Consider the following 17,905-nt stretch of genomic DNA (forward strand, 5'->3'; position numbering starts at 1 on the left):
GGTCTGCCCAAACCCAGGCCTGTGTGGTATCTCAGGCTAACTCCCTGACTGGCCCCTCTGGCACTGGTCTGGTAGTCGTTTCAATCTCACTCCTTGCTCTGCTTGCCCCTTTTGAGAACTGTCTGTCTAGGGCCCACAGTCCAGCAGGGTTCTTCTAGTTTCTGGCTTGCTCCCTGTTCTGGGAGCCCATCTGGGCCTGGCTGGCACCAGACTGGTAGCTGTCTCAGGCTCAGTCTTTTCAGACATTCCGATATTCATAGGTCAGAACACTGGGCATAGACATAGCTTTTCTCCTCTCTGCCACCTACTGACAACATGCGTGTGACACAGCCGCCACACCTTACTGTGTCGTAACCAGTAGAAAAAGGGAAAAGAGCTTACTCTGGTAGTCTGGATCCTTCTAGAAGCCAATGCCGAGGCAAGATCAAATGTTCAGAGACTTTTTATGAGAGAGTCTGGGTGTGAGAGGATTTAAGGAAAGGGGTGGAAGTTGGAAGGCTATCACGGAAGTCTTCAGGAGGGGAGAGTTGGGGGAGGAGAGTAGGTGGGAGAGGTCTTTGCTTGCCACCTAAGGTGGGCATGTCCATCTGCCATATTAGGGAGTCTGTGAGCTAAAGGTGAGTGTCAGAGGTGTCTGTGTCTCCAGGCGTGTGGGTCTGCCTCAGGATCCCTCTCATGCCAGTGTGACCAAGGTCATACTTGGCCTTGGTCAATTCTGATCCTGATCTTGGAGGTCTGTCTACAGGTCCAGGGTCTTGTTCACACAGCCTGAAGAGGCTGGCTAGAGAGATCTTAATAAAGTCATCTTGGTATGCCATCCTCTACCCACTGGTAGTCTTTGTAGGCTCCATTGTCTCAAGATTTCACCACTTCCCAGTAGTACCACCAAGGGGACCAAGCATTCAACATCCAGCCTTGGAGAACAGCAACATCAGAACTGGGTCCCTTTCTGGAAACTGGGACAAACAGCTGCCACTGTTCTCCTGGACTTGACCTTTCTCCCAGTGCCAGCTGACTTGCGTGGTCTCAGAGCACACCCAGTACCCCTTTGGCCTGTGTACAGATGACAGCAGAAGTTTGATGACCAGGGTTCAGGATGGCCAAGGACTAAAGCCCCTTCATTTTCAGTCCTGTCTACCCAGCTCAGGATTCCATGTTTTATTTTTAGACCCCACTTTGGACTGGAGCTCTTGGAATCCACAGCCTGAGATGTAACCAGAGCCCAAGCTCCGGTGGTACACAGGAGCTGAGAACCATCAAGGTCAATGCTGGGCTGGGCTGGGAAGGAGTACACCACACAGATCCTTGGCAGAGGTGAGAGACCTGGGGGCAGAAAGGGTTGAACTTGTCTCCCTCAGAGGTGTCCAGGCTGTCAAGGACAGAAATCACTGTTTCCTTGATCTTATTCTGGCTCTCCCATTCTGTGCCTCCTTCCACTCCCAGATCCAGCTTTACACTGTGACAGCCCCATGCCTAGGGGGCCTCAACCTGCAGGCCATGTCCCACTTTTATGGCCACTAATAATTTGAGACTGAAAAAAAATACAAGGTAAAATATAGATGTTACTTTTTTAATCTCTTTGTTTTGAGTGCTGGGCATTCAAAACCAGGATCTCTTGTATACCAGGCAAACATTCAATCACTGACCTGTACTTTTAGCCCCTTAAAACATTTTGTTTCAGGGCTGGAGAGATGGCTCAGCAGTTAAGAGCACTGACTGCTCTTCCAGAGGTGCTGAGTTCAATTCCCAGCAACCACATGGTGGCTCACAACCATCTGTAATGAGATTTGTAATGATCTGGTGTGTCTGAAGGTAGCCACAACGTACTCACATACAATAAATAAATAAATAGATCTAAAAAATTAAAATAAAACATTTTGTTTTACTTCATTGAGATAAGGTCTCACTCTATAGCCCTGCAGGCCTAAAACTAACAGAACTATGATGCCTGCCTCTGTCTCCTAAGTGCTGGAATTAAAGGTTTCTGTCATACCTGGTCCTTCAAATTTTTTTCCTTCTTAAATTTTAAAAGTTTCTGGGTTTTGTATGGACTTGTGAGTATGTTCATGTGTGTGCACAATTATGCATGGCAGTCTGAAGTCAATCACTTTACTTTAGAGACAGAGTCTCTTACTAAGACTCTGGGCTGGCTGGTTACCTAGCTGGACAGTAAGCACCTGTTTCTTGCCCCATCCCTGAGGGCTGGTACTTCATGCCACACCTCGATTTTTATGTGGGTGCTGGAATCAAATCTGGGTCCTCATGGTTGCCTGGCAAACACTTTACCAACTAAGCTATCTCTTCAGACTCTAAAGTTTGTTTCTTTGTTTTACTTTATCATTTTAGTAGTTTTGGTGCTTTGAAATAGGATCTTGCTATATATCTCAGGTTAGCCTCAAGCTAATGACTTTCCCACCTCAGCCTCCTGGGTGCTAGCATTACCAGCACGCAAAAACATGCTCAGCTTGTGTGGTGCTTAGGAGAACTCCAGAGCTTTGTAAACTCGAGGCAGTGCTCTAACTAAACCAGGCCTCTAGTGTACATACACAGAAACACACACACACACACACACACACACACACACACACACACACACACTTATTTTTACAAGAATGTTTGCTACCCTCTTCTTTCCATCCTCGCCTATGCAAAAGCAATCTGAATTTTCTTCAGGCCTCTATCCGTACATTCTTGTTTGTACTCCGTGCAATTGGATAAGTGCTAACTCCATCTAAATGGATTCAAAGGAGTCCCCACATATGTTCTTATGCTCAGAGATCCAAACGAATGCTAAGGACAGCTCAGCAAGTAACTTGTTCACCTACCAGGCACAAGGCACAAGGTTCAAAGCACCAAGTACAGAAGCACACACCTATGATTCCAGCATTCAGGAGGTGGAGGCAGGAGGATGAGGAATTCAACATTAGTCTTGGCTACATAGAGACTTTGAGGCCAACATGGGTTATATGAGAGCCTGTATTTTAAAAAAAAAATCCTTAAAAAGGAAAGAGAGAGAGAGAGAGAGAGAGAGAGAGAGAGAGAGAGAGAGAGAAAGGAAGGAAGGAAGGCAGGGGTGGGGGAGAAAGAAAGAAACTTAAAGAAATATTTAGTCGACTCTTTAGGGAACAGAATATTTATTTGGGTTTTAGGAGTCCAAGAGCAACAGGGTTGGTCACTGGGTGATGGGTTCACAGCTTTGGTTCCCAGTGTCTTACCTGCAACAGGTTTCCCTGGGGACCAAGCCTGGTAGCTCTCTGCCTCAGGATGGCTGTCCCAAAATGGCTCTGTAGGAACTGTGAGCTCATGGGCATGGCCTGAGGACACTAGAGAGACCCAAGCCTGCAGGGCCTAGGACTCATGCTGCCCCTAAGAGCAATGGTATCCCAGCTCCTTCTTGCTGACCCAGATACTGTCCCTCCTCTCTTCCCCATGGAGACTGCATGCTAATCTGCAGAGCAAGAGCCTGCCCACTGGTGCCAACACTCAGATCACATGGGAGGAGAGAGCTCTTTATTGTGTGGCCTTCTGGTGTCTTCCAGCATGTCGTTCTGTCTCCTGGGCTCAGGCATGGCAGTGGTTACAGTGGTCACATTGGGGATTGGCACAGCTGCCGCCAGGCAGTGATTTCAGTTGGTTCTCCTGAACCCTGGAAGGCAAACCCAGAAGAATGACATAGGATTCTGCTGGCAGCCAAGTCTTGCTCCAACCACCACGTCAAATGCCCAAATATCACAGGGATGGCCTCAGATGACTCTTCCTGAAGGCACTGTGGGTCCCCATGGTTCACAGTTGTGGAGACATTACTCCTCCCATCTCTGACACAATAGCACACCAACCCTGGTTTCTAGGCTCTGAGGTACAATGCCATCAACTACAAAGTCACTGGGCTGCTGGTCAAAGACAATGTCTCGGTATGGCTCTGCAGTAGAGCAGTTTCTTAGCCTGTGTGAAGCCTTGGGTTCCATACTAGCAACACACAGATACACACACACACACACACACACACACACACACACACACACACATTCATAGACTCTACTTTAGCCCCAGGCTATCTCAAAGGCAACTACAAAGTTACTTAATACAGGCAGAGAGGAGGTAGCATTTGGGGCGTATAGCGTTCCTTGCTTTTCTTCAATGCTGACACCCCTCTGCATGCTACCTCACTTGATGAACTGTCTGTGCAGTAAGAAATACACTAGTTTTCCAGCTAAGATACCTGAGGCTCAAAGAGGCCACAGACGGCTGGATTGTGGCTTGCCTAGCATGCTGCTGGTCTCGGGTTCCATTCTCAGAACAGAAAAAGGCTATCTGGGTGTCTCACGGAACAGAGGCAGAACTTGAACCCTAGCCTCCTGACTCCTGGACTTTCCGTAGATGCCCGATCTTTTTCCAAGAAGAAAGCCTCAATCGGGAGAGGGTTTTGGGTGGGGACATGAGCTGCACCATTACCTGGCAGCCTGAACTTCTGAAGGAGGGGAATGAAGCCCTGAAGTACACTGTGGATCCGGTACACTGCACAGAAACAAGCGGAAATGTTGGTAAGGAAGGTGGCCCCTTAAGGGCCCCAGGGTCAGGCTCACTTCCCGCTGCCCCAGAACCAAAGCACACCCCACGCAAACAGAGCCCCAACATGCAATTTTAGGCTAACGTCAATACCAGTGCTGCGGTTATTACACGGAAAACGAGTCACAGGCAGTAAATAACAGGGGCAGGAAACCCGGCGACCTCGATGCCTGGCTCTACTCACTTGTTTTCAGTATCCAAGGAGCTATGCGTGTTTGCCACTTTAAACTGTTTTTGTGGAACTAACCCCTTTTTTCCACAAGGTTTTGCCAATGACCTCTCATTGACTTCACATGTGGTCAGGAAGAAACTACAAACATAAGGAATTTACTTAAAGATAAAAAAAAGTTTAGAATGCGACTCTCAGCCAATCTAGAGTGTGACGGCCAGTCCAGCTGCCACCCTTCCAGGAGCCTGTGGGGCTGTGTAGCTTTTTGACTTACCCAGCCCAAAGTAGATGCCGATGGTCTCCAGAGAGGCGAAGGTAAGCAGGCCAACCCCGAGGGACATGAACCAGTCTGCAGCAGCAGCCAGGAGACAACAATCAGCCATTGTAGGGTTGTAGGTTGACTCCCTCACAGCCCCTCCCCAGGTCCCCAGCAGGCCTCACCTGAATAGTAGTGGTAACACACCAGCAAGGCTCCAATGGCAAAGCAGAGAAGGACGAAATGGAAAAACTCATCTGCAAAAAAGGATGACAGGTGGTTCTCTTCCTCTCTTTCTGTTTCCCTCCCTCCCTCTCTCCCTCCCTCCCTCCTTCTCCCTCCATCCCTCATCTCCTCCCCTCTCTAACTGAGGCCATCACCACAACCCTCTCCTTTTAATTTTTTTGCTATGTTTTTCCAGGCAGGGTCTCTATGCAGCCCAGGGTGACCTTCAAATTAGGATTCTTCTCAACCTTCAGAGCACTAGAGCTACAGGTATGTGCCACAAAATCATGCCTGGCATGCCTGGTTTCGTGTGTGTGTGTGTGTGTGTGTGTGTGTGTGTGTGTGTGTGTTACTATGTAGCCCTGGGTGACTTGACTCCAGAGTACTGGGGTTAAAAGCATGTGCTACTATACCCAGTATTTATTTATTTATTTATTTATTCGAGACAGGGTTTTACTATATAACCTTGGCGGTGATCTAACTGTCTCTACCAGCATAGTGCTGGGATCAAAGGTGTGTACCACTAATCCCAACTACTCTATTTTTATTTTTGTGGGGCATGTGTGTGGTGTGTGTGTGTGTGTGTGTGTGTGTGTGTGTACATCAAGTAAGTACCCACAGAAGCCTGAAGGGAACATTAGATCCCTTGGAGCTGGAGTTACAGGCATTTGTGGGGGGCCGGATATAGGTGCTGTGATCCAAACTCCAGTCCTCTGATGAAGGAGAAGCACACTTAACGACTAAAGCATTGGTCCAGCCTCTTCTTATTTTATAAATGACAGTGCTCCTGCTTCTGACCAGCCAGTGTTAAATAGCATCCAGGAGCCCCCTTCCCAGCCTTATCTCTCCTCTTTATTTTTGGAAAGTGTGCAATCACTCCGCTTGGGTTTTCTTTCTGTATTTATCGGTTTCCTCCTACCCAGCTCTGTGTCTTAGAGAAGGGGAATCCCAATCAGCTCCCCCTCAAGGAGACTGAGCAGCCAGAGCAACCCTGCAGGGGTGCTCAGGAGTTAATTTGTTGCATGAACATTAAAACATGCAAAGGTGCCAAGTGGGAAGTCCTGAGGCTAACAAGCTTGAAAGGCTGGATCTCCAAGTGCTTCTTACAAGGGATGTCACCAGCATCGACAGCAAGATCTCCCTTCTTTCTCAGTCAGGGGGAAGACAAAAGAGAGTTTAAGGGAAGTGTGGAGTGCACTCCTGCAATGTTAGTACTGGGAATGCTGAGGGAAAAGGACCTTAAGTTTGAGGGTAGCCTGGTCTACAGAGCTAGTTCCATGAGAGCCAGAGCTACACAGAGAAGTGATGTCTTGAAAAACTAAATAAATAAATGAACAAAACCCCAAGGTCTCTCTTTCCTACCCTCTCAGTCTTCCTGGAAGTCCTCCTGGAGTCCAGGCTTGGGGCAGAGGAAGCCCTAGAAGCTCTCATCACTTCTCCAGAGGAACTTCATAAATCCCATGTCCTAACTATGTCCTGCCACAGGGCTTGAGAAGCATTCATCTCCCTGTGCTTTTACATACGTCAAAAGGAGCAATGATCGGGCGCCAGACCCGAGCCATGTCAAACCTGGGCCATGTCAAACCCGGGCCATGTCAAACCCGGGCCATGCCAAACCCGGGCCATGTCAAACCCGGGCCATGCCAAACCCGGGCCATGCCAAACCCGGGCCATGTCAAACCCGGGCCATGCCAAACCCGGGCCATGCCAAACCCGGGCCATGCCCTTCAGCAGCTCTAAGGCCCCCAACCCTAGGCTTTGCTTCCTACATGGAAAGATAGACATCCCTGCTTGTCCCCCCACCAAGGTGACTAGAGCTGAGGACTCTGCTGACTGTGGGATACCTGCCAGAGGGGGCCAGGGTTACTATCATTCCAGCCATCAGTCATCTTGCATCTTTAGAAATCATGACCCCCTCCCCCAGGTGAGGACAGCTCTTGAACACTTACCGTCCTTCTTTATGTTCAGTCTTCTTAACTGAGAGGCCTCCACTTCTCCTTAAGAATGAAAGACAGAAAGATGTGTTTTGGAGATTGACACTCCCCACTTACAGACTTGATCACTGGATGTTTGTCTGTGGGTCAGAGGGTGCTCACAGCAAGAGCAACAGGGTCCCCGGGACCTGCCCTGATTTCCTCATCCCTCCACAGGCATAGCCCTGTTCTTCCTTCCATCTCTCTTATGATGGAGATTTCTCTCGGAATCATATATGTGTTGACATCCCTGCCAGAACTGGTCTCAGGTCATTGGTGGTCCCCTCTGGCCCCTGGAGTTCAGACAGATGCCTGCTGTCCTTGGAGCTTATATATTTACCCCCCGCTGAGCCGGAACCTCTCCTTCGGAGTCCTGGAAATGAGAAACTCAGTGTTAGTGCCAGGTCGGCCAAGGCTCCTTGCCAGGTACTTTCACACTGGGGAGAGGCCAGACGTGACTAAGAAGAGGCTCTAAGACAGTGGCTCTCAGCCTTCTGAATGCTGCGACCCTTTAATATTGTTCCTCGTGTTGTGATGACCCCCAGCCATAAAATTATTTTATTGCTACTTCATAACTGTAATTTTGCTATTGCTATGAACCATCATGTAAATATCTGATATATAGGATATCTGATATGTGACCCCAAAGACATTGAGACCCACAGGTTGAGAGCCACTTCTCTAGGTAATGTTCCAGCCATGGGACCCAAGGGGCCTTTCCTAGCTGGTTGATATCTGCTTCCTCTTGCCTGGACCTCCATTTCCATGTCCCACAACCACTCTCCTGTCTGCTCGTGCAGTCAGGTCCCTAAATGGGCCTGGAGTTGCCACATCTCATGGCTGTGACCCTGAGAATGTTCCACCAGGTCAATGCCCACTGACAGTGCTCCACCAGGACAATGCCCACTAACAGTGCTCCACCAGGACAATGCCACTGAAAGTGCTCCACCAGGACAATGCCACTGACAATGCTCTACCAGGACAATGCCACTGACGGTGCTCCACCAGGACAATGCCCACTGACAGTGCTCCACCAGGACAATGCCACTGACAGTGCTCCACCAGGACAATGGCACTGAAAGTGCTCCACCAGGACAATGCCCACTGGCAGTGCTCCACCAGGACAATGCCCACTGGCAGTGCTCCACCAGGACAATGCCACTGAAAGTGCTCCACCAGGACAATGCCCACTGACAGTGCTCCACCAGGACAATGCCACTGACAGTGCTCCACCAGAACAATGCCACTTAAAGTGCTCCACCAGGACAATGCCCACTGGCAGTGCTCCACCAAGTCAATGCCTACTGAGAGTGCTCTATCAGGACAATGCCCACTGACAGTCCTCCACCAGGACAATGCCACTGACAGTGCTCCACCAGGACAATGCCCACTGACAGTGCTCCACCAAGTCAATGCCTACTGAGAGTGCTCTATCAGGACAATGCCCACTGACAGTGCTCCACCAGGACAATGCCACTGAAAGTGCTCCACCAGGACAATGCCCACTGGCAGTGCTCCACCAGGACAATGCCCACTGACAGTGCTCCACCAGGATAATGCCCACTGGCAGTGCTCCACCAGGACAATGCCCACTGACAGTGCTCCACCAGAACAATGCCCACTGACAGTGCTCCACCAGAACAGTGCCCGCTGACAGTGCTCCACCAAGTCAATGCCTACCGAGAGTGCTCTACCAGGACAATGCCCACTGACAGTGCTCCACCAAGACAATGCCACTGACAGTGCCCCACCAGGACAATGCCCAGACCCCACTGAGCTCCAGAAGCCTTGACTCCCTCCCCTTCCTGGGTACTCACCTGACTCCCCAGCAAGCACCATTTCCCCAGCAGCGCCTGCACAGAAGGAGAATCAGTGAGCACACACATGACTGGTGCCCTTCTGAGAAGGGGTGTTAGGGAGGAAGGTAAGGCCTACCTGGAGACTTTCACTGATCGGGTGTAGGCTGGGCAGGGACTGGAGCAGGCTGGATGGTTCCTGCTCCATCTACTGGAAAGTCAATCCCCACCACAAGCCATGGGAAGCTAGTACTTTTTATTTAAAACAAAATAAATTGAGCTGGAGAGACGGCTGAGTAGTACTAGATGCTCTCAAGCGCCCATAGTTCCAGCTTTGGGGGAAATCTGATGCCCTCTTCTGGCCTTTTCTGGCACTGCACTAATGCATAAACCCACGTGCAGACACATGCATATAAAATCCGGGGCAGGAGAAACAGCTCCTCTTTCTTGTTCCTCTTTCAGAGGACCTGGGTTCAGTCCCCGTCCTCATGCCAGCTCACATCTGTTTGTAACTCTAAGTCTAGGAAAGCCGAGTCCCCTTCTTTACAGGCATGCACGTGGTATACAGGCATACATGTAGGCAAAACACTCATACACATAAACTAAATCTTTAAAACGATTAAAACCAACAATATTAAAAACAAAACAGAATGAAATAACAGCAAAGAAACCAGCCTCAAGTTCAATCTCTAGTGCTAAAATAAATTAATAAATAAATTCACATCAGCAAATAAAACAATATAAAGATCACCCACAATGCCACCGCCCAGAGGCAGACACGTGTGCTGTATGGTCTTCTTTCTCTGAGTGTGCCTGTGTTCTTGCTCTTGGGTCACTACTCAGAGTTAGGGGAGTGAGTGGACCCTGGGGGTCCTGACTCTCACTGGATAGTGTGTGTCTGCCAAGCTCTCTGATGAACCAGGCCAACCTGTGGACTCTCCTTCTTTGTTGAAGTGCTACTGACCGAAGTACTCTGTCATGTACACTCCGTCTCCGTGTTCTCTATGCCTCTTCACCATCATACAGGGCTCTTGGAAACAGTTCCTAAATGCGGACGGGGGATCCAAGCCTTTCTTGAACAGTGCAGGGTTTCAAGATAGTGGAATGGATCACAGCTCATCTTTCTGCTAGCAAAAACTGAGTGCCAGCTGTGTTGGGTGACCAGTGAAGAGCATGCTGAAAGCCAGGGTTTCAGTCAGCGGGGAAGGCTGACAGCCCTTGATCCATTGCAATCATGGTAGAGGGGACCAAGTTCTACCTGAATGGCTGCAGCCTTACTATCTCATCTGTATCTGCCTGGGAGCCTTCAGATCATGAGACTCTACCCCTGTGTGCCACTGGTTACGGTTCCCTTCTCCAAGGTCAGGAGACAAGCAGTTACCTTCATAGACCTGAAGCTCATCCTTCAGCACCTCCAGTTCCCCATGGTCGGCACCTGGGTGGAGACAAATCTTGGTTAAGTCCCTCCAGTGTCTCAGGACCACCTCCATCTCCCTACATCTGAAGTCTCCAAAAGGCAAAACAGTGTGACTCACGCTTGCCCTGAGTGCCCCTGGAGGTTGCTATGCAGATCTGACAGGACATGGGTCTCAGTTAAGAGTCCTTGTGGGGGATGGGAGGTGGGAGGGCTGGAGAGATGGCTCAGAGGCTAAGAGCACTGGCTACTCTCCCAGAGGACCCAGGCTCCGTTTCCAGCACCCACATGGCAGCAAACAACTGCCAGTTTCAGATGACCTTACACCATCTTCTGGCCTCTGTAGGCACAGGCATGTATATGGCACACACATGTACAGGTAGGCAAAAACACTCATACACATAAATAAACCTTTACATTGTTATCTAAAAGAGTAGTTGCCATTTATTAAGGTGTGTCAGCACCGTGCTGGGTGATTTATACTGAATATTTCCATTTGGCTCTCATAGCAGGAGCGTGGAGAAGGCACCAATGCATGCCGACCTATCATGCAGGCAAGACAGCTGAGGCCCAAAAGTTCAGTTAGAGCTCAGGAAACAGCTTAGTGAAAGAGAACTTGCCTGGCCTGTGAGAGGGGCTGGTCTGATCCCAGCACAGGGATGTGGGGTGGTGGAGAAAAAAAAATTTTTAAATGATTCTACCAAATTTACATATGAGTGATTCTACAGGTCTCTCATACAACCTGCATTCTTGCTTTTTTATTTGTAGTTGTTGTTTTATTTTATTCATTTATTTATCATCATCACCACCACCACCACCATCATCATCATCTTTGGTACTAGACCTTGAACACAGAGCTTCTGCATTCTAAGCACAGACTTCACACACTGAGCTACATCCCAGATCCCCTGCCTAGCTGTATCTCTAAAAATAGAGCCCAGGCTCAACTCCAGCATCATAGGCAGCACTGATTAAGCATTTCGTGTATACCAGGCTCTGTACTAGGCATTCATTTGTTAATTCCCATTCTCTCCATGACATTCTCACAAAATTTATTTATCTGTTTAGGCAAAAGTGATTTCCCAGGACTGGACAGATGGCTTGAGCCTTAAGGGCACTGGCTACTCTTGCAGAGGACCCAGATTCGATTCCTAGCCCCCACCCACGTTTTTTCTTCAGACACACCAGAAGAGGGCATGGGGTCCCATTACAGATGATTGTGAGCCACCATGCAGTTACTGGGAATTGAACTCAGGAGCTTTGGAAGAGCAGTCAGTGTTCTTAACCACTGAGCCATCCATCTCTCCAGCCCTCTGTATGACTGTTTTACAAATATATATAAGACCAGTTGAGTTCTGTGACTTGGCACCTATCACGGCAGAGCTAGAGACGGGCTCATCAAAAAAACAAAGCATGGTGTGATGGCACATGCTTTCCTGGCCTACATAGAGAGTTCTAGGATGGCCAAAGCCACCCAGTGAAGCCCTGCCTCAAAACAAAAACCCAACAGCCATGACTATCGCCAGGACAGAGCCCAGCGTCTGCTTCTGTCTGGTGGCTGTGGCTATTGTGGGGTGTGAAGGAGGCTACTTCCCTTTCATCCTGTAGAACAACGCTGTGAGGCGCCTCTTCACAGGGCCCCACTGAGAAGCTCAGCAGTGAGGTAAGAAACAAAGAAAAGATGGGAAGCCTGCTGCCTACCAGGAGAGCTGTCCCTGCGGGACTTCCTTCTGTGTTTCCTGGGACCTCTGGAGTGCTGGTCCTCATCGCTGCTGTCTGTGAGGAGCAAACACAAGCTGTAGGGCTTCAGTCAGAAGGAACCACCACCACAATGGCTCTGGTGGACATTCTCAGTGTCCCTGCTCTATGAGGGAAGGAGCTCTGCCTGGCTGGGTTAGGACAGTGGCCTCTAACTTTCTGTCCTCTCTGTGTTTTGTGACTGAGCCCTACCTCTGCTGCTGCCTAGAGAGGCTTTCCTAAGAAGGCAATCACGTTTCATGCCACACCATCTTACGGTGTCCACCAAGCACAATGCTGTGTCATCTCTGTCCTCATGATGTCATATGACCCTGGGTGTCTGCCATGTATTCTACTTGCCTAGAATGTCTTTCTAACTTGTCTCTTTGATTGTGAAGCTAAGTTGATGTCACATGTCCTATAGAAACCCTAGTCATGGGGTTGGAGAGATGGCTCAGTGGTTAAGAGCACTGACTGCTCTTCCAGTGGTCCTGAGTTCAATTCCCAGCAACCACATGGTGGCTCACAACCATCTGAAATGGGATCAGATGCTCTCTTCTGGTGTGTCTGAAGATAGTGACAGTGTACTCATATACATTAAATAAATTAATTTTTTAAAAAACCTATTCATGTTGCTTAAGCCCTCATTGACTTTGTCTTCCCTGCCTTGAGTCAGTCACCATGATGGCTGGGTGATGTCTGTCTGTTCAACCACCTACCTGAAGGTCACAGCCTGCATCATTCATTGCCCCAGGCTGCCTGGAGCAGGAGCCTGGAGGGAGGTACAGCATGGTTGAGTTGTGCATACCTTAGGCTAGTCAGTGGACTAAGAATTCAGAGCCAGGAGTTTCTGGCTACAGGGCTTTCTCCCAGGACTACCAAGATGGCCCTAGATGAGCTCCCTCGGTATGCTTGGGGACTTCCTGGTCAATTGTGTATTCATTAAAAAATTCCAGGAAATCAAGTTAGCTGTGCTTCCAAGTCAGTGTTCATGTAATGTCACCTGATACAGAGGAAGAGCTGTCTGGTGGTAAAGGTGTCCCTCGATACCCATGGGGAGAAGGCTCTAAGACTTGCCGCACATACCAAAATCCACAGCCATGCCAGTCCCGTACACACAACAGCATGGTCTTTTCATAGAAACCGTACACATCCTCTTGTGTAATTTTTCTTAATTTTAAAAATATTTATTATGTGTGTGGGAAGCACATTCAAATTTATGTTTATCTTAATGAATAAGATTTTAAGCAACTTTATTCCCACCCCTTTTTTACTTTTGGGACAGGCTCCTACTATGTAGTCCTGGCTGGTCTAGAACTCACTATGTACACCAGAATGGCCTCAGATTTGTGACAGTCTGCCCCTGAGTGCTGGAATCACAGGTATGTGTCACCATGCCCAACTATTTCCATTTTTTTTCTATGTTTTACACATATACATCTGTGAGAAAGAAAAAAGTATCTTCACTGCAAAATGCCAAACAATATAGAAAATATAAATAAATAAAACTTACTCCAGCTTCTATCAACCAGGGACAAGGTCCATCAGCAAGTGACTGACATTATTTTAGCTTTGCCTAGGATTTATTCATAACATAAATTTGGGTTTTAGATGGTTTGTTTGTTTGTTTGTTTTATTTTTGCTTGCTTTGGGCGGGTTTCCTATATAACCCAGGCTAGTCTGGAAAAGCCTGTTCATCTTTCTGTCTCTGCCTTCCAAGTGCAATACAAGTGTATACAAGTGTATATCACCATCCTAGGCTTTATTTAGTAGTTATTCATTCATGTAGCCCAGGCCAGCTAAGGATGACCATGCACTTCTGATCCTCCTGCTTCCACTTCCTGGGTGGTAGGATTATAGATGTGTGTCACCATACCAGGTTTGTGCTGTGCTGTGCATGTAGCCCAGGGCTCTGCTGAACAAGTAACAACAGAGCCTCAGCCTAAGCCTAGGAAGCTTTCAGCAAATAAAGTTGTAAGCTCAGGCCCACCATGTAAACTAGCCCCTAGTGCTGAAGCTCTTATACGGGCAGAGAGGCCGCTCCCATACACTCCCCAGTCCCAGAAAGACCTTCAGGGACTCTCAAGTTTGTTACCAAGCCTTCCTTCTTAATGCAGGCAACATAGCCTCTCAGTGCCTCACCTGTAAAACAAGACTAACAATAGTACTACTTCTTCTTCAGTGGGGTTCTGTGACAATTGATTGAGTTCTTATGTACAAAGCAATTGGAAGAGTGTCTGGTTTACATAAGCACTCACTAAGTGACAGCCTTGATGTTGTTATAAACTCAGCCCTATATGTTTCCTACATTTATTTTTATATTTTATTTTTTGTTTTTTTGAGACAAGGCTTCTGTCTGTCATGGAGCTTTTTCAGTAGACCAGGCTGGCATTGAACTCAGAGATCTGCCGATCTGTCTGTCTCTGCCTCCTAAATGCTGGGATTAAAGCACTGCCCAGCTACTAAATGAATGTGTGTGTGTGTGTGTGTGTGTGTGTGTGTGTGTGTGTGTGTGTGTGTGTGTGTGTGTGTGTGTGTCTGTGTGTGTGTCTATGTGTGTGTGTCTGTGTGAGTGTGTGTGTGTGTTTGCTGGGGATGAACCCAGGGCTTTTTATATTCAAGGCAAGCACTGTACATTGAGTCACACTTCAGTCCTAAGAATGTTTGCTATACCTGAGGAGGAGGAAGAGGAGGAGGAAGAGGAAGAAGAGGAGGATGAGGATGAGGAGGAAGACTTGTCTCTCTCATATCGATCCGGGGCCTTCCCATGTTGCTTGTGGAACTCTGTCTCTTGGTCTGGAGGCACACAGGCAAGGTGATGAGTTTTTCTTGCCCCTTGCCCAATCCCTGGCACCAGTACAGCCTCTTCAGGGAGCACTCATCAAGCCAAGAGGGAGGACTACTCTCTGGGAAATCCGAGGCTGATGGAAGGTGTATGAGACCAAGGTTTTCAGAGACCCTTGGGTAAGGGTGGGGGAGTCAATGACAGCCCAAGGCAAACATTCCTCTGCATATAGACTCTAGAAAAGAGGCTTCTAAGCCCTGCATCCTACCCCACCCGGAGCCATTCAGACTCAGAGCAGGTCCGATTCAGGGTGCTCTAAGTCGCACAGAAGGCAGGATGATCAAGCCCTAAACTCTCCCTTCCTTCAATAGCAGGCGCATGAGACCTTTCCCACCTTCTAGAGACTCCCCACTTCCTGCACAAGCTGCCCAGAAACTTTTCGAAACCTGGGGAGCAGCTGAGGACCTGCCTGACTATGAAGTGTGGGTAACTCTCTGTTAAGAGAGCAGTAGCAAGCACGTGCATGGAAAATGGCTTCTCTGCTACAGCTTTACCGTGGCCACCATGCCACGTGACCTAGCAGGGTCTTTGATGATGGTCCCACCCATGCTGGAGTCTCCCGGAGGAGGCGGGCCCAGGGTCTGAGGAGGCAAACCTACAGTGTAGATCTGTTTCCCTGTGGACTCCACTGCTGTCTTGAGACTGGTAAGAAGATCCAGAAGCCTCCATCGCTTTCCCTAGAGGAAGAACAATGAGCTGTTAACTTCACTTTAGTTAATGTTCTTCATATGCAAAGAGCTTAGCAAATGAATAAGGATAAGAAGGGAAATGTCCAACATTTGAAGTTATATAGGGAATTTTTTTTTAAAGGCAGAATCTCTATGTAGTTCTGGCTGGCCTGGAATTTGCTATGTACACCAGGCTAGCTTTGAACTCATAGAGATCTGCCTGCTTCTGCCTCCCGAGTGCAAGGACTAAAGGCATGTGCCACCATTCCCAGAACAATTTTTATTTTTAAGACATACTTGTTTGTTGGTTTGTGTAATATATTGCCTTCAAATGCATAGCATGTGTAGGGGCCAGAGCACAACTTGTGGAATCGGTTCTCTTCCGCCATCTTCCTCTCAAAGATTAAACTCAGACCATCAAGATTGACAGCAGGTGCCCTTACCCACTAAGCTACCTCACCAGCTCCAGGAAAACAATTTAGAAAAAAAAAAAAAAAAGGAGACCAGAGATACACAACGATATGTTGTCTCAAATAAATGAAACAAAACAAACAAACAAACATACATTAGGAGAATTTGAATATCATCATCTTTTGATAATACTGAAGTCTTGTAGAGGCTGGGTAGATGGCTGACTAGCCTCTTAAGCCTGACAGCCCGAACTCAGATCCCTAGAGTCTGTGTAAAGGCAATTTGAATCTCTGTAATCCTAGTGTGCCCCTATGGTAGGAAGGTGGGAGGAGTCAGGAGAATTGCTGAATTGTAGACAGCTAACACAGCACGCTCACCAGGGAACAGCAGAGACACCCGTCTCAAACAAGACAGAAGGCTACGGTCAATAGGTAAGGGTGTCTTCTGATCTCCCACTCCACAAAGATGCCTGAGAACAAACACACAGAGCTTTTCGGGGTTGGGCATAGTGGCAAATGCCCACAGTTCCCACTCTCTGGGAGGCTAAGGGCAGAAGCATTGTTTGAGGTTAGGAGTTTGACATCAGCCTATGAAACAGAGTGTAAGACTCTCAAAAGCAACAACAAATCCTTTGTAAAGGTGTGATGTTTATATTAGTGTTCAGATTTTGTTTTGTTTTGTTTTGTTTTGTTTTACAGGCAAGATCTCACTGCATAGCCTTGGCAAGTCTTGCTGTGTAGACCGGGTTGGCCTGTAAGTCACAGAGATCTGCTTGTGTCTGCCTCCTGAGTGCTAGGATTTAAGTATTTAAGGATAGGTAAGTGTGTGCCACTTACCTATCAGGTTTTATTGTCGTTGTTGTTTGTTCCTTTGCTTTTAACACTATTACTTATGCAAGTGTACGTGGGTATGTGGGAGTAGAGGTCAGAGGTCAGAGAATAGCTTTCAAGAACTGATTCACTCTTCCACCATGCTGATCCTGAGAATCAAACTCAAATATGTAGGCTTGGTATCAAGTATTTTACCCCCAGAGTCATCTGACCAGCCTCTGCTTGCTTGCTATATAGTCCAGGTTAGTCTCAAACGAATGGCGAGTCTGCTGCTTTAGCCTTCTGATTCTTCTTACATCTCTACTTTTTACTTTTAACAAAATAAAATTTATTTATGTAAAGATAGAAAAACAACAGGCGTTGGAGAGATCAGTCAGCATTATGAGGACTTGTTACAGCTGTGCATGGTGGTACCCAGTTGTTGGGAGGCAGAGGCCAAGGGATGTTTGCCTTAAGGCTGGCCTGGCCTACATACCAGTCTCAAACAAACAAAGAAACAAAACAAAAAACCAAATGAGCAAAGAACATTGGCTGCTCTTGCAGACAACCTGGGATCCGTTCCAGCTCCCGTGCAGTGTCTCAGTGTTCCAACCTCCAGTCCCATGAGATCCTACTATATCCTTGGGGGCACTGCAGGCACAGTGTGTGTTTGAAAGAAAATGGCACTCATTGGCTACAGGGAGTGGCACTATTAGGAGGTGTGGCCTTGCTGGAGTGGGTGTGGCTTTGTTGGAGCAAGTGTGTCACAGTTCCCTTCCTGCTGCTGCTGATCCTGATGCAGAATTCAGCTAGGGCTCCAGCACTGTCTGCCTGCAGGCTGCCATGCTTCCCACCATGATGATAATGGACTGAACCTCTGAACTATAAGTCAGCCCCAATTAAATCTTTTTCTTTATAAGAGTTGCCTTGGTCATGGTGTCTCTTCATAGTAGTGGAAATCCTAAGACACACATGGTGTGCAGACATACATGCAGACAAAACACCTAAACACATACAACAATTTTTTTTTTTTTTT

General features: G+C 47.9%; 1 protein-coding gene and 1 pseudogene across 8 annotated transcripts in view; both read right to left on the reverse strand.

The window, feature by feature from the left end:
- Positions 1 to 229: 229 nt before the first annotated feature.
- Positions 230 to 368, reverse strand: LOC117715876 (small nucleolar RNA SNORA17; annotated as a pseudogene).
- A 2,749-nt stretch (positions 369 to 3,117) lies between these two features.
- Positions 3,118 to 17,905, reverse strand: part of Tmem40 (transmembrane protein 40) — a 31,127-nt gene continuing 16,339 nt past the window's right edge. For 4 of the 8 annotated variants that reach the window (XM_034511860.2, XM_076940314.1, XM_034511859.2 and 1 more), the window contains exons 2-12: positions 15,581 to 15,658; positions 14,810 to 14,932; positions 12,101 to 12,175; positions 10,367 to 10,420; positions 9,007 to 9,042; positions 7,530 to 7,562; positions 7,166 to 7,213; positions 5,177 to 5,248; positions 5,010 to 5,084; positions 4,453 to 4,515; positions 3,118 to 3,646 (exon numbers count right to left, since the gene is read on the reverse strand). In XM_034511860.2, the coding sequence (XP_034367751.1) occupies positions 3,627 to 3,646; positions 4,453 to 4,515; positions 5,010 to 5,084; positions 5,177 to 5,248; positions 7,166 to 7,213; positions 7,530 to 7,562; positions 9,007 to 9,042; positions 10,367 to 10,420; positions 12,101 to 12,175; positions 14,810 to 14,932; positions 15,581 to 15,650 (669 nt within the window). In that variant the 5' untranslated portion in view covers positions 15,651 to 15,658 and the 3' untranslated portion in view covers positions 3,118 to 3,626. The remainder of the gene's footprint in view (positions 3,647 to 4,452; positions 4,516 to 5,009; positions 5,085 to 5,176; positions 5,249 to 7,165; positions 7,214 to 7,529; positions 7,563 to 9,006; positions 9,043 to 10,366; positions 10,421 to 12,100; positions 12,176 to 14,809; positions 14,933 to 15,580; positions 15,659 to 17,905) is intronic. The other 4 variants (XM_076940317.1, XM_076940316.1, XM_076940315.1 and 1 more) reach the window with 3 other exon arrangements.

Source organism: Arvicanthis niloticus, chromosome 9, assembly GCF_011762505.2.
Source record: "Arvicanthis niloticus isolate mArvNil1 chromosome 9, mArvNil1.pat.X, whole genome shotgun sequence".
Lineage (NCBI taxonomy): Eukaryota > Metazoa > Chordata > Mammalia > Rodentia > Muridae > Arvicanthis > Arvicanthis niloticus.